Genomic DNA, 12421 nt, shown 5'->3' with positions numbered 1-12421 from the left:
CGAGCCATGAAGGTCAAAACTCGTTCGACGGCCTGTCGCACGTTATGGCATTGATGACTAACCACACATTTCGGAGTTCTGTAACGAATCTTAGGAGAAAGGAGTGTTGTGGGCTGATATCGTGTGTCACACTGACACTGCGTTCTCATGAATATGGCTTATCAGCCACGCAAGCAGCAGTCGGTGGATCAGATGTTCAACACTCTATGAAAGGGCACAGCATTATTCAACAAATGTTGTCTCTTCCGCCCTGGCGTCCGGCTGATACACAAAAGTTTTGTATCCATCTCAAGGAGGGTCGTGGAAACAATTACTGGCATTTGAACACTCATCTAGTGCTGCCTTACTGTCATTCGATCAGTCTCGCTCCAAAAAGAGCAGAAAATGTTGCCCCGGAATTACTCCGAATCGCCTACTGGAATTCGCTTATAAGGAAAGAAATTTCCTTGAGTGCGTCGAGGAGGAGGCCACGTGTCAATCACACTGCACGGAACCAATCCCGGCCGGAAAGGCAGGGGAAGTGGCCGCCATGGTGACAGGCCCATTACGCCTTATCATATCTCTGTCGGCATTATCAAAGCTATTGCAGACAAACGGACTCTCCCGACACTTATACACCTGCGGTTGCTCGTCGGGCATTGCGATGCACTTGAAGTGCGCATGAATTTTACGCTAACCATATCTGAAATATTGCTGCTTCTCGGAAAAATAACCTCGGAGAAAAAAAAAGGGGGGAACAACGTCGATAACTGGAGAGGTGCGGGTTGCTTTCTTGCGAAATATTCCAAACCAGTGTCTTCGGAGGCGGCGGAGTTTCTGTGAGTTATTGCGAGCATGGGTGCGGTATCGCAACGGAGTCGACGATCTGGACAGTCTTCAGAGTCCCTAGTCGACTCGCCTAGGGAAGACGGCGGTATTAAAAGCGGAGAGCTTTCAGGAGTGAGCGTAGATGGTCCTGATATTTAACTTTCACCTGCGTGCAGTGGGCTTCAGTAACTGGAACCGTGTAACTAAGTTAAATAAACCCTTTTCTTTCATTTTCTACATCCTGACGTAGTAGTCGATGGGCTTGGTGGATTCCATGCTCCAAACGCCACCCTAGCCATCATCAATTGGTTGGCAGCGGTGAGATCGAGAGGGCAGTGCTCACGATCTGGGATCTGTGGACCTGTGTACGTGACAATGGGAGTCAAGAAATTCGAAGACCATGGGAAACTATGGAGGAAAGGCGACTTCTGCGGATGCGGGATCAGTAGACCTCCTCTTCGTCGCTCAGGGAGGCACAAGGGTCGCAGTAACGGCGTGGACTCTTGGACGAGTCGAGGCATATGGAAGGAAGAGATCAAGAAGGCAGACCTCACAACCTGGGATCGTCGGACCTGTGTACGTGGCTCTGGGAGACACGGATTTCGAAGATCAAGCATGGGTGAGTGCTTGAGCGATTACGTTTTGCCAGACGATGAGGACAAGGCTCTGTCGAGCAAATAGGTTTGACTGATCGCCACCGGGAGTGCGGGAAATACAGGGGAAGTTGTAGTCAGCCCTCCAAGAGCATGGATAATACAGCGTTAAAAAATAGGAGCTGTTGCTTTTAGGAGTAGAACTTGATATGTAAATTAACTACAAGTTGGTGAAGCCCGTAATTTATACGGCGATTCACGAAGTGGGTTTCAGTGAGGACGAGCGAAAAGGCAGGGAAGGTGCGCGAGAGGAAAGAAAGAGTGTAAGAGAAGGAGCACGAGGAGAAAGAGAAGCCGAGACCGCATGAAATTGAGCTCGCGAAAATAATACCGGTGTCACACGACCCGTTTCAGTCGCGATCATGCCCGATCCGGATCGGAATTCTCGACTGCGACTGGCTCCCTCGCGCAGCTTGCGCAAAGGAACCAATCTCGACCGAGAATTTCAGTCCATATCGGAATTGATCACGATCAGATATGCGCTTTGTGACACCTGTATAAGACAAGAGATAGTGAAATTAACGCGCTATGTGGGTACGGCGCCACCACAAACGCAAAACGTAGAAATGATGAGTTTCCTTCAGCCGTACAAAACAGGCGATGACATCGGTCTGTACCTGATTAATATTGAATTGATTTGTGAGAGGCGATCATTTCCCCAGGACGTATGGCCGGAGCGGCTGTTTGAGCTGATGCCTGGAGAAGTAGCGCAGGTCGTAGTCCGACTGAGCGTTGCCGAGGCAGGCAATTATAGTTTAGTGAAGGCCGGGTTCGCTCGCTAAATACAAGCTCTCCGCAGAGGAATTTAGGGAGGAACCGATTTCCTCGACCAAAATTCAGAAGAGAGGTCTGGCGCTAGGTTACGACGCGGAACGCAGTGCAAAGACGATCAAGTAATTAGCTCGAGAGGCGTATTCAAGCCGGAGAGGGAAATACTCCCGATTACCTCGAAGTGAATTCAGTAAGATCAGGAGCTGTGTTACGACGTGGAACACAGTGCAAAGAAAGACGATGAACTAGCTAGCTCGGCAGGCGTAGTTAAGCGAGAGGAGCAAATCCTTCTAATTTCCTCAACAGAAAATCAGAAAGAAGAGCAGGCGCTGTGTTGCGACGCGGAACAGGGTACAGAGAACGAGGTTGATGTAGCTAGCTCGGGAGGAGTAGTTCAGCTGGAGGAGGAAATCTTACCGATTTTCCCTCCCAAAACTCGGTGATAACCAGGCGCTGAATTACTTTGAAGAACTCAGTAGAAAGAAAAAAAGGATGAAATAGCTAGCTCAGGAGGCAGAGTTAAGCCGGAGGTGGAAATCTTTCTGATTTCCTCGACAGAAATTCAGGAAGTTTGTCAGGTTGAGAAACGACCGACTGGAAAAAATAGAAGACACTCGGAAATGAGCACTAACAAAGCGAAGAAAAAGAGGCGTCGCAAACGCAGAAAGGCGGCAGAGAAAGCAATGCATTCGAATAAATCTAAAGCCAATGAAATCTGTGGGGAGCACAATGGAAGACATAGAAAGGCGCGTTTGTCGGTCAGAGTGCGTCCGAGTGGTCAGACGAGGCTGCAAAAAAAGCGACGTTGGGCGGCGCGGGGGAAGAAAAAAGCCAACGGGCAATTACATTCCCCCTCGTTTAGTTCTTTTGGAAGTGCAGCCTCTCTGACAGGGGAGAACGCGGCGATCAGGCAACGCGACGTAATCATACGAAGTAGTGCATTGCCAGGGCATGGCCAGAAAGGCAGGTGGACAATACGAAAAGTACCACTCCTATGCAGCGGGGAGAATCGCACACGTGCCTTTGTATTCCAGGGTAGACAAGTTGCACAGGTAATCTCAGACAGTGCCCCACTCGAGTAAGGTTTAAGGAGACGTTTTTCAAGACTTTAAAGTTTTGGAACTTTGTTTTTTGATATGTCGTTTTTTTTAAGCAGATAGGCTTCATTTTTTATACGTTTGCATTGGCAAGTCTAGGTTAGTGAGAAACCTGTAGTGGAAGGCTTTATTATCAGTTTGCATTTAGACAGGCTCGTGGAATTTTTTGTTGAAAGTCAAACACGCTATTTAAAGGAGCCGCTGAACCGCACATTTTAGAAAGGCTAGAACTGTTCCTTTGATGCGTGTCATGCTCGGACACAAAGAAGAAAAGGGTTGGTGCGTGTCTTGCTCGTGTTGTCATCAGACAGCAACATTTTAGTTCCGGTTAGATCGTGTATTGTAGAAATTAGAATTAAACTCAAATCTTGGTGAAATTTCAAGTGGCGCCACATATTTTGGATCTTTCATTAGTGCGGGTCATTTGTGGACCACAGAAAGAAAACGCTAGTGCGTGAGCCGCACGAAAGTTGAATGTTAGCGGAGCTTATTTGGAAAAGGTGGGTTGCTCGAGAAGGAAGCTTTGTGTGCACGGCCCGTACTTGTCTGGCCAGATTTCTGCAGAGAACGAATTCTCTGTTGTGGCGCCAGTAACCGTGGTTGAGATGTCGTCCTTGCCCAAATTAACTAAAGCGGTGAAGCGCGTCCTATGAGGTACCTCCGTCAAAAACTAACACCGCGAGAAGAGGTGGTTAGCACCTCGGAGAAATAATGTTTTGCATGGAATGGGGCAATCCAAAAGCAAGAATGCGATATTCAAGGGACTAAATTTACGGTCGACAGCGACCAAGGCCCTCTTGCATGGCTGAAGCAAATGTCGTAAGGAAACGGGAGACGGATGAAATGGTCGCCTTTCGCTAGAATCAGAATGCAGGCGAGCTCGGCCGGGGCCGCGAGCTCAGTTTTTTTAGGAACATGTTTTGCACGTATCCGCTAGTGATGGTATTGAGGTAGGCAACCTATTTCTGTCTTGTCCAAAGCTGACCACGTCTAGACAGGCGGAAGACGGAGACAGGGTAAAGAGAGAGAAAGCAAGGGCAGGAAAGGCAGGGAGGTCAACCAGACGAGCAGCCGGTTTGCTACCCTACACCGGGGGCGGAGTAAATGGAAATAGAAAGATGAAGAAGGGGGAGAGTAATTACTGAGTGGGTGTGGGAGGCACACTATACACAGGGATGCTATAAACGGTCCCTTAAGCAGGTGCACTTCAAGTAGTGAACTAGGGCACGAATCGCTTTTCGTGCCAGTGACAGGTGTGGCCATGGTCCGATTATCGTTGACTCGGGGAGCGGTCTTGAGTCCAGTCGGTGTAAAGTTGCCCACAGAGAGAGGCGTTGTATATCGTAGCGAGGGCCGGTACAAAATAGGTGTTCGATGTTTTCCTCGCATCCACAGGAGTCGCGCACCGCGCTCTGGGCCATCCAAAACGATAGGAGTAGTCATTCGTGAACGCCACTCCCAGCCACAAGCGGATGAAACATTATGAAGCGATACAGGGATCATAGTGTCCGGTAGGCGTGTCGCTCGGGCCCGCCGACGACGAGTGTGTGTGTGTGTGTGTGCCTGTGTATTTGCAGGGAAGTGGACAGAACGATGTGGGAGCGGGGCTCTCGAGCTGCCGTGTAACATCAGCCATCAATCACAACTAGAACGATCCCCGTGGCCGCGACCGAACATCGACGCTTCGAGCAACCTGACCCTCAGGTCGAATCTCTTGACCGCGGAGGTGTTTGTTACCTCTCAACGGCAAAAAAGGAGTTAATTGGACGTTTTCCACGTGTCAAACCACCACACCTCCTATCCATACGTGCAGCGTGGGCACCGACGGTTGAAGGGTCCTATGAAGGGCGCTCACCCCATCATTACCTGGAAACCTGAGCAGAGGATGAAAGCTAGAGAAACGCGACCACTAGCAGAGACGCAGTTAATTAGACGTTTGCGACTAGTAAAATCACCGCCCATACCTCAGCACTTGTCCAGACGTCAACGCAGAGTGGACATCATCTGTTGCAAGGGTGCACGAAAGGCTCTCAGCCCACTTTTACCTGAAAACCTGAGCCGAGAATGAAAGGAACCACGACAGCTAACTGAGAGACGCAGTTGATTAGACGATTGGCACGAGTCAAGTCAGCACCCATTCCTCAGCGCTTATCCTGACGTAAAAGCAGCGTGAACACCGACTGTTGCAGGGTTCCACGAAAGGTCCTCACCCCGCCCTTTACCTGGCAGCCTGAGAGAAGAAAAGGGGGGGACAACGACGACGAATGGGGGCTCGCCGGTTGCCTTGCTTGCCACACATTCCAAACCAGCCTCTTCGGAGGCAGACTTATTGCGGGTTATTGCGAGCAGGGGCGTGGTATCGCAATGAAGTCGACGAGAGGAATTTGCTGCTGGACAGTCTTGAGATGTCATAGTCGATTCGCCTAGGGAAGACGATGGTATTAAAAGCAGAGACCTTTCAAAAGTGAGGACAGAGGATGCTGACGTGAACTTGGACGTTTAACTTTCTCCTTCAAGGGGCGTGCTTCCGTAAGTGGAGACATGTAACTAAGCTGAATAAACCCTTTTTCTTCATTTTCTACAACCTGACGCAGTAGTCGATGGGCTTGGTGGATTACATGCCTTGAACACTAGCATAGCCGTAACACCGCGGAAACTCGGTGTCAAAACGCTGGAGTGAAGAATTGTGGCAGCAGCAGCAGCAGTGAGCGAATTGACTTTCGTGCATTTCTCGTTTCAAGGAGAACTAAACGTCGAAAGCACAGTGCATACGAAGCTACCGACACTACGCGCACTATGCAAGCATCGGAGATCGCTTTGAAGACGAGGCCAGCGCGGGCGCGCACGTTGGCCACATCGCAGGTCACCTTCAAGATATGCCGCCCGCATGGCCGCGCCGTAAGCAGCAGCCGCCGGAGAAGAACGCCCGCTTTCGTCGCGACGCCCCCCTGCCCCGCGTGGGAAGGAAGAGGGGCGGTTTCTCCCCACCCTCCTCGCTTGCGCACGCGAGATTGAACCGCGTTCACCGGCTCACCCTCGCATTCTTGCACTCTGTTGTGTACTCCAGGGTAGCGTACCGTACTGCTGCCGAGAAGTAGCGACGCCTGCCTATCGAAGCTCGACCGACAATACTTATTGGGTAGCGTGGCGTTGTCGGCGGCCTGCAGGCATCCGGTAGATCATGGCGACCAAGCAAGGGCGAGACGATTTGCTAGTGCGAAGCTTGCACGGTTTATTCAAAGGTAATTGAAAGAAAATAAGAAAAGCATGAAGTATGAAGTCTCAAGTATGATGTCTATCAAAGTACATTTCGGAGCCCCTTAAATAGGCTTTCTGCAAGGGTGGGCGGGATCTTGCTTCCGTCGAGGACACGTGAGGGCACGGAGAGAGGGCCCCGTGGGCTCCGGCTCAGGTGGTAGGGCGAATGACCTCTCCGGCCAAGAGAAGGTGAAGTGGATGAGGTAAGCACACACGATGCCACGACCATGAGAGGAGGGGAAGGGGATGAGGTCGCCCGTGGGCTCCGGCTCAGGGGTAGGGTGAATGACCGCTCGCCACATGGTGTCAGACGCCAACCCTAACAACTCGCACATACACATTACGGCGCGCGGCGAAGATTTCATCACCCTTGGACTTTATATGAAATCTCACGGTGCCACCAGAGATGTGCCTGGAGTGTCCATATGATTGCTATCGCAGTATTAATAATTAACACAGCTGAAACAAGACGGTGAGGAAATGGAAATGTCCAAAACTGTTTCGTTTCGCTCTACTGACTGAAGTAAGACAGCAAAACACATGCACATTACACAGGAAATAAAAGAACAGCAATCTTGGCTCCCGTTTTCTCTACTTCATGTTGCGTGTCTGTCTTTAAAACAACTTGCGCATTAGGCAAGTATACTGATTCTTCACTAAATAATGATGCGAGCACGAACAAAAAAGCCACTACGACCATACAATTCAAAAGCAAATATTCGTTGTAGTACGTAGTACATACGATTGACATATCACACTTTACAAAATTGTCCTACAATATGGTTGATTGTTTTACAAAACCTACCGGAGCGAATAGAATAAGTGAGCGAATACCATTTATTTAGTGGGCTCTTCCGTAGGGTAGAATCGCCTGCATGTTTCGTGGTCAAAGAAAATGTGCGTTTCAAGGACTTTCACCTTACTGAATACCCTATAGACTCGTGTAAGGACCCAACCCATGTAATGGCCGCATTCCCAACTTGACAGTCACAAAATATGGGAAAAAAAGTTTCAATGAAGGAGTCGCGCCCGGTGCCCCGATGCCACGCGCGCGCGTCAGGCAATTTTTGTTCACGGCGTACTGACGGCTGCCGATACTTGATGGCGAGAGCTGCGCGTTGACCACTGATGCAATAGTACATCCGGGGCGCGCACAAGTCAAAGCTATGCCGTCAACATTTCGAAGAAAAAGTTAGGTTGATTGCCAGGGCCGCACTTCACCAAAATTACGAAAAAAAAGTGCGGCTCTTACACGAGCTTATGCTGTAGTTTAGAAATAGAGAAGCAACAAAGGCGTTCACGAAAGCAGCAGATCATCGTATGGTAGTTTGTAAAAGAAGTCCAGCAAAAAGAGGCTCCAGGCTAGAAATACAAATGCGAGTTGCGGAGGCTGCAAACACATGCGTGGTGTTCACTTTTTAGTTGCACGGAATTCGAAATATATACCTGTGGCAGATAACATAATTCTAGTCCTTGAGCTGGGTTATTGAGAAAGGCCGACATTACTTGCACGACAGATCGAAACACATATTCAACTATTTGGAAATTCACTCACTTCTTAATTAGGTACTTAAGGACACATTGCTATTTACGAATTGTAGCTGTGACGTTGCAAGACAAATCGGCTTGAAATGGATTTCTAAAATCACACCAGTTGGGACTTATGCACCTTCAAACTCGCCGTGAACATACTCTACAGCTTTACTTACTTTTTGAACAAGAAGTTCGTTTATGGATTGAAGCAGACAACTAACTTGTACGCCTATGTATTTCGTCCCACACTTCGGAAAATAATATTTGGCAACTGATGTCATCTTGGATGTTCAATCAGCTAACTCTATTGAGTGAGGCTAGCTTAGCGGGACTCTTTCAGGAGCTATCAGAGATTGTTTGGGATATGTTCGGCATTAGTGAGATTATAAGAACTGCTGAGGCTTATACTTTGCTGAATAACGGCGTTTTTCCTATGCTATAAAGGTCTCCCAGGTGAAAAGCAATCCAGGGTAGGATTCCTAATCTATCTGGACATAGCCGGCAACATTGACGAATTCTATAGCACTATTGATAGGGCAGCAGTAGTCGTAATCAAACTTGATAACATGTATAGATTAAAGCTATACAAGCCTACGCTCCAACATCCAGTCACGATGACGATGAAGTAGATCAGTTTCATGAAGATGTCGAATTAGCAATAAGAAAAGTGAAAGCTCAGTATAGTGTAGTAATGGGTGACTTCAAGGCAAAAGTTGGGAAAAAGCAGGCTGGGCAACAAGCAATTGGAAGCTACAGCGTCGATTCTAGGAACGCTAGAGGAGAGATGCTGGTAGAATTTGCAGAAAGGAATAGGCTTCGATTAATGAGCACCTTTCTTACGAAGCGTAGCAACAGAAAGTGGATCTGGAAATTCCCTAATGGCGAAACAAGAAACTAAATAGATTTCATACTTTCTGCCGACCTCAGCATAGTGCAGGATGTAGAAGTGTTAGGTAGGGTAATGTGCAGTGATCATAATTTAGTGAGGGCTAGTATTGACCTCAATTTGAAGAGAGAAAGAGCAAAATTGGTCAATAAGAAACAGGTCAACCTAGAGATAGTAATGGTAAGAGCAGACGAATTCAGGCTGGTACTTGCAAACAAATGTGCAGCCTTATAACAGAGATGATGATGACATAGAGGTAATGAATGAAACCATAACTAGGCTGGCTTCAGTGGCAGCAATTGAAGTGGGAGGCAAGGCACAAAGGCCATCAGTAGGCAAGCTCTCCCAAGTAACAAAGGACATAATAAAGGAATATCAAAAATGAAAGTGTCGAACTCAAAAGACAAGATAGAAATTGCGGAACAGCAAAACTGATCAACAAGGCGAAAATAAGTGATATTCGAAACTATAACGTGAGAAAGACTGATGAAGCCGCAAAAAACGGACGCAGCCTGAAACAAGTGAGAAGGAAACTTTGCATATGACAAACCAAGATTCATGCACTGAAAGATAAGTAGGGTAATATCATCAGCAATCTCGAAGGTATAGTAAAGGCAGTGGAAGAATTCTATACTGACCTGTACAGTACGCTGAGGAGTCAGGATACCTCCATGAGAAACGGTAATATACAGGATACAGAAACTCCTCCTATAACTAGCGATGAAGTAAGTAGGGCCCTACAAGACATGAAACGAGGAAGAGCGGCAGGAGAAGATGGAATGACAATCCAAGATGGAGGAGACACAATGCTTGGCAAACTGGTGGCTTTTATACCAGATGTCCATGAACGGCAAGAGTCACAGAAAACTGGAAGAATGCAAGTAATATACAAATCCACAAATAGGGAGACGTTAAAGAATTGAAAAACTATAGACCCATTAGCTTACTCCCTGTATTATATAAAATATTATCCAAATAATTGCTAACTGAATGAGGGCAACACTGCACTTTAGTCAGCCAAGGGAATAGGCTGGCTTCAGCAAGGCATACTCCACATTGAATCACATCCATGTCTTTATTCAAGTAAACGAGAAATCGGCATAGTACAATAAGCCTCTCTATATGGCTTTCATAGATTACGAAAAGGCATTTTATTCTGTAGAGATAGCAGCAGTCATAGAGGCATTACGCAATGAAGGAGTACATACCGCTTACATAAATACCTTGGAAAATATCTACAGAGATTCCACAGCTACCTTAATTCTACGCAAGAAAAGTAGAAATACACCTATAAAGAAAGGTGTGAGAAAGGGGGCCACACTCTCTCCGATGCTACTCACTTTGTGTTTGGAAGAAGTATTCGAGCTAGTAAACAGCGAAGGCTTAGGAGTAAGGATCGTCGGCGAATATCTTAGCAACCTTTGGTTTGCCGATGACAATGTTCTATTCAGCAACACTGCGGACAAGTTACAATAGATGATTGTGGACCTTAACAGAAAGAGTGTATGAGTGGGGTTGAAGTTTAACATGCAGAAGACATATATAATGATGAATAGCCGGGCAAGCGAACAGGAGTTCAGGATCGCGGGTCAGCCTGTAGACGTTGTGAAGAACTACGTTTACCTAGGTCAAGTAATCACAGGGAACATTGATCATCAGAAGGAAATTCATTGAAGAGTAAAAATGGGTTGGAGCGCATACGGCAGACACTGTTAGCTCCTGACTGGAAGCTTACCATTATCATTGAAATGGAAGGTGTACAATCAGTGCATTTTATCGGTGCTAACATGGGGCAGAGAGTTGGATATTGACAAGGAAGCTTGAGAACAGGTTAAGGACCGCGCAAAGAGCGATGGAACGAAGAATGATAGGGATGAGGTTAAGAGACAGAAAGAGAGCGGTTTGGGTCAGAGAGCAAACGGGTGTAGCCGATATTCTAATGAACATTAAGAGAAAAAAAGAACCGAGCATGGCAGGTCATGTAATGCGCAGGTTTGGTAAGCGTTGGATCATTATGGTTAGAGAATGGGTACCAAGAGAAGGGAAACGCAGTCGAGGACGGCAGAAGACTAGGTGGAGAGACTAAATTAGAAAATTTCCGGGCGCTACTTGGAATCGGTTGGCTCTGAACAGGGGTAATTGGAGATCACAGAGGCCTTCGTCTTGCAGTGGACAGAAAGTATGTTGATGCTGGTGGATGCGTCTTGGAAACTTACCGGCTAGAATTTGTAAATTCTAAAATTTGCAGGAAGTTATTAATTAGGAAGGTAAATACTAAATTTTCGTTAAATATTTGCATATGTGTTTTGATTTCTCCTGCTACAAATGTCCGCCTCGTTGAATAATCCAGCTCAAAGTCATGAATTATGCTCTCTGCCACAGGCGATATAAAAAAAAAATTCTGGAAGACCTCAAATCGACCACCCAGTATACGATAAAAAAGAATACCCTAGAACATGAAAAGGCAGCCCCTCTGCACAATGTTGGGTGGGAAGGGACACTTACATCATGTAAATTTTTGAAGCTACGGTAAGAGCATTGGGGATTGCACAGCTCTACGAACGACAGAGAAAAACTTAGCTAACAGCATCGCAGCTTGAGTTTTGCTTACTCATTTGTGGGGCGCAAGAAGGCATTTCGATTAGTTGCGACGGTGTCCATTCCTGATACATTTTCGCAGAGAATCTTCGTCAGTGTGGTTTTCCGAATGGTAGCCAATTGATCTGAAGAAAGAATAAAAATACGATAAACACAAAGTAGCTTGAACCTTACGTGGATGTAAATATTGCAAATCAGTGCGAATGTCTGCTGGTAATAAAATGTCTTTTTTCCAGTTGGATGATTTCTGTGAAGCAACCGATCAGTTCCGGAGTTGTGGTCTAAATATTGAGAACAGAGAAATTGATTTGTGCGCCATAAACGGCATGCGTTTGACGAAAATTCTTGCCGCTCACATGCAAAACGCTGTTTCTATCTAGTGACTGCAGCAATCCAATTTTTTTTGTTGATGCCGTCAATATTAAAAAGAATTGTTAAAGATTGCTGAGTTCAAGAAAGTCTGAAGTACCAAGTTTTCAAGATTATAGCTTAGTAATAAATTACGATGTCTACATTCTGTAAGTTTCTCGCATTGAGGTACATTGAGCGGACGAAACTGATGTATTGTAGTGGCTTTTATACACATTAATAATTTCTGAGTAGCACTTTCACAACACTTATGTACAGTCGCATGAACTCTACGAAAGTTGCAGTCAGATATCAAATTTTTCCCCTTTATATGCTCTAGCAGATTCGATTTACAGGACTGCAGTATCTGTTTTCGATGCACAGTTAAAGATTTGTGATATTTGTGTTTAAATTTTTTTACTTAGCAATTTTAAAAAGGTTGTGAAGTCCTAGATGAAAATTATGCTTCT

General features: G+C 46.4%; 1 protein-coding gene across 1 annotated transcript in view; it reads right to left on the bottom strand.

The window, feature by feature from the left end:
• Window positions 1-11612: 11612 nt before the first annotated feature.
• The window catches only part of LOC142558283 (peroxidase-like), a 112100-nt gene continuing 111291 nt past the window's right edge, over window positions 11613-12421 (bottom strand). Inside the window, exon 9 of the mRNA XM_075670437.1 lies at window positions 11613-11728. Within this exon, the coding sequence (XP_075526552.1) occupies window positions 11613-11728 (116 nt within the window). The remainder of the gene's footprint in view (window positions 11729-12421) is intronic.

This window comes from Dermacentor variabilis, chromosome 9, assembly GCF_050947875.1.
Source record: "Dermacentor variabilis isolate Ectoservices chromosome 9, ASM5094787v1, whole genome shotgun sequence".
Classification (NCBI taxonomy): domain Eukaryota; kingdom Metazoa; phylum Arthropoda; class Arachnida; order Ixodida; family Ixodidae; genus Dermacentor; species Dermacentor variabilis.
Note: the sequence above shows the minus strand (reverse complement) of the source record. Positions and strands in the feature narration are given on the sequence as shown.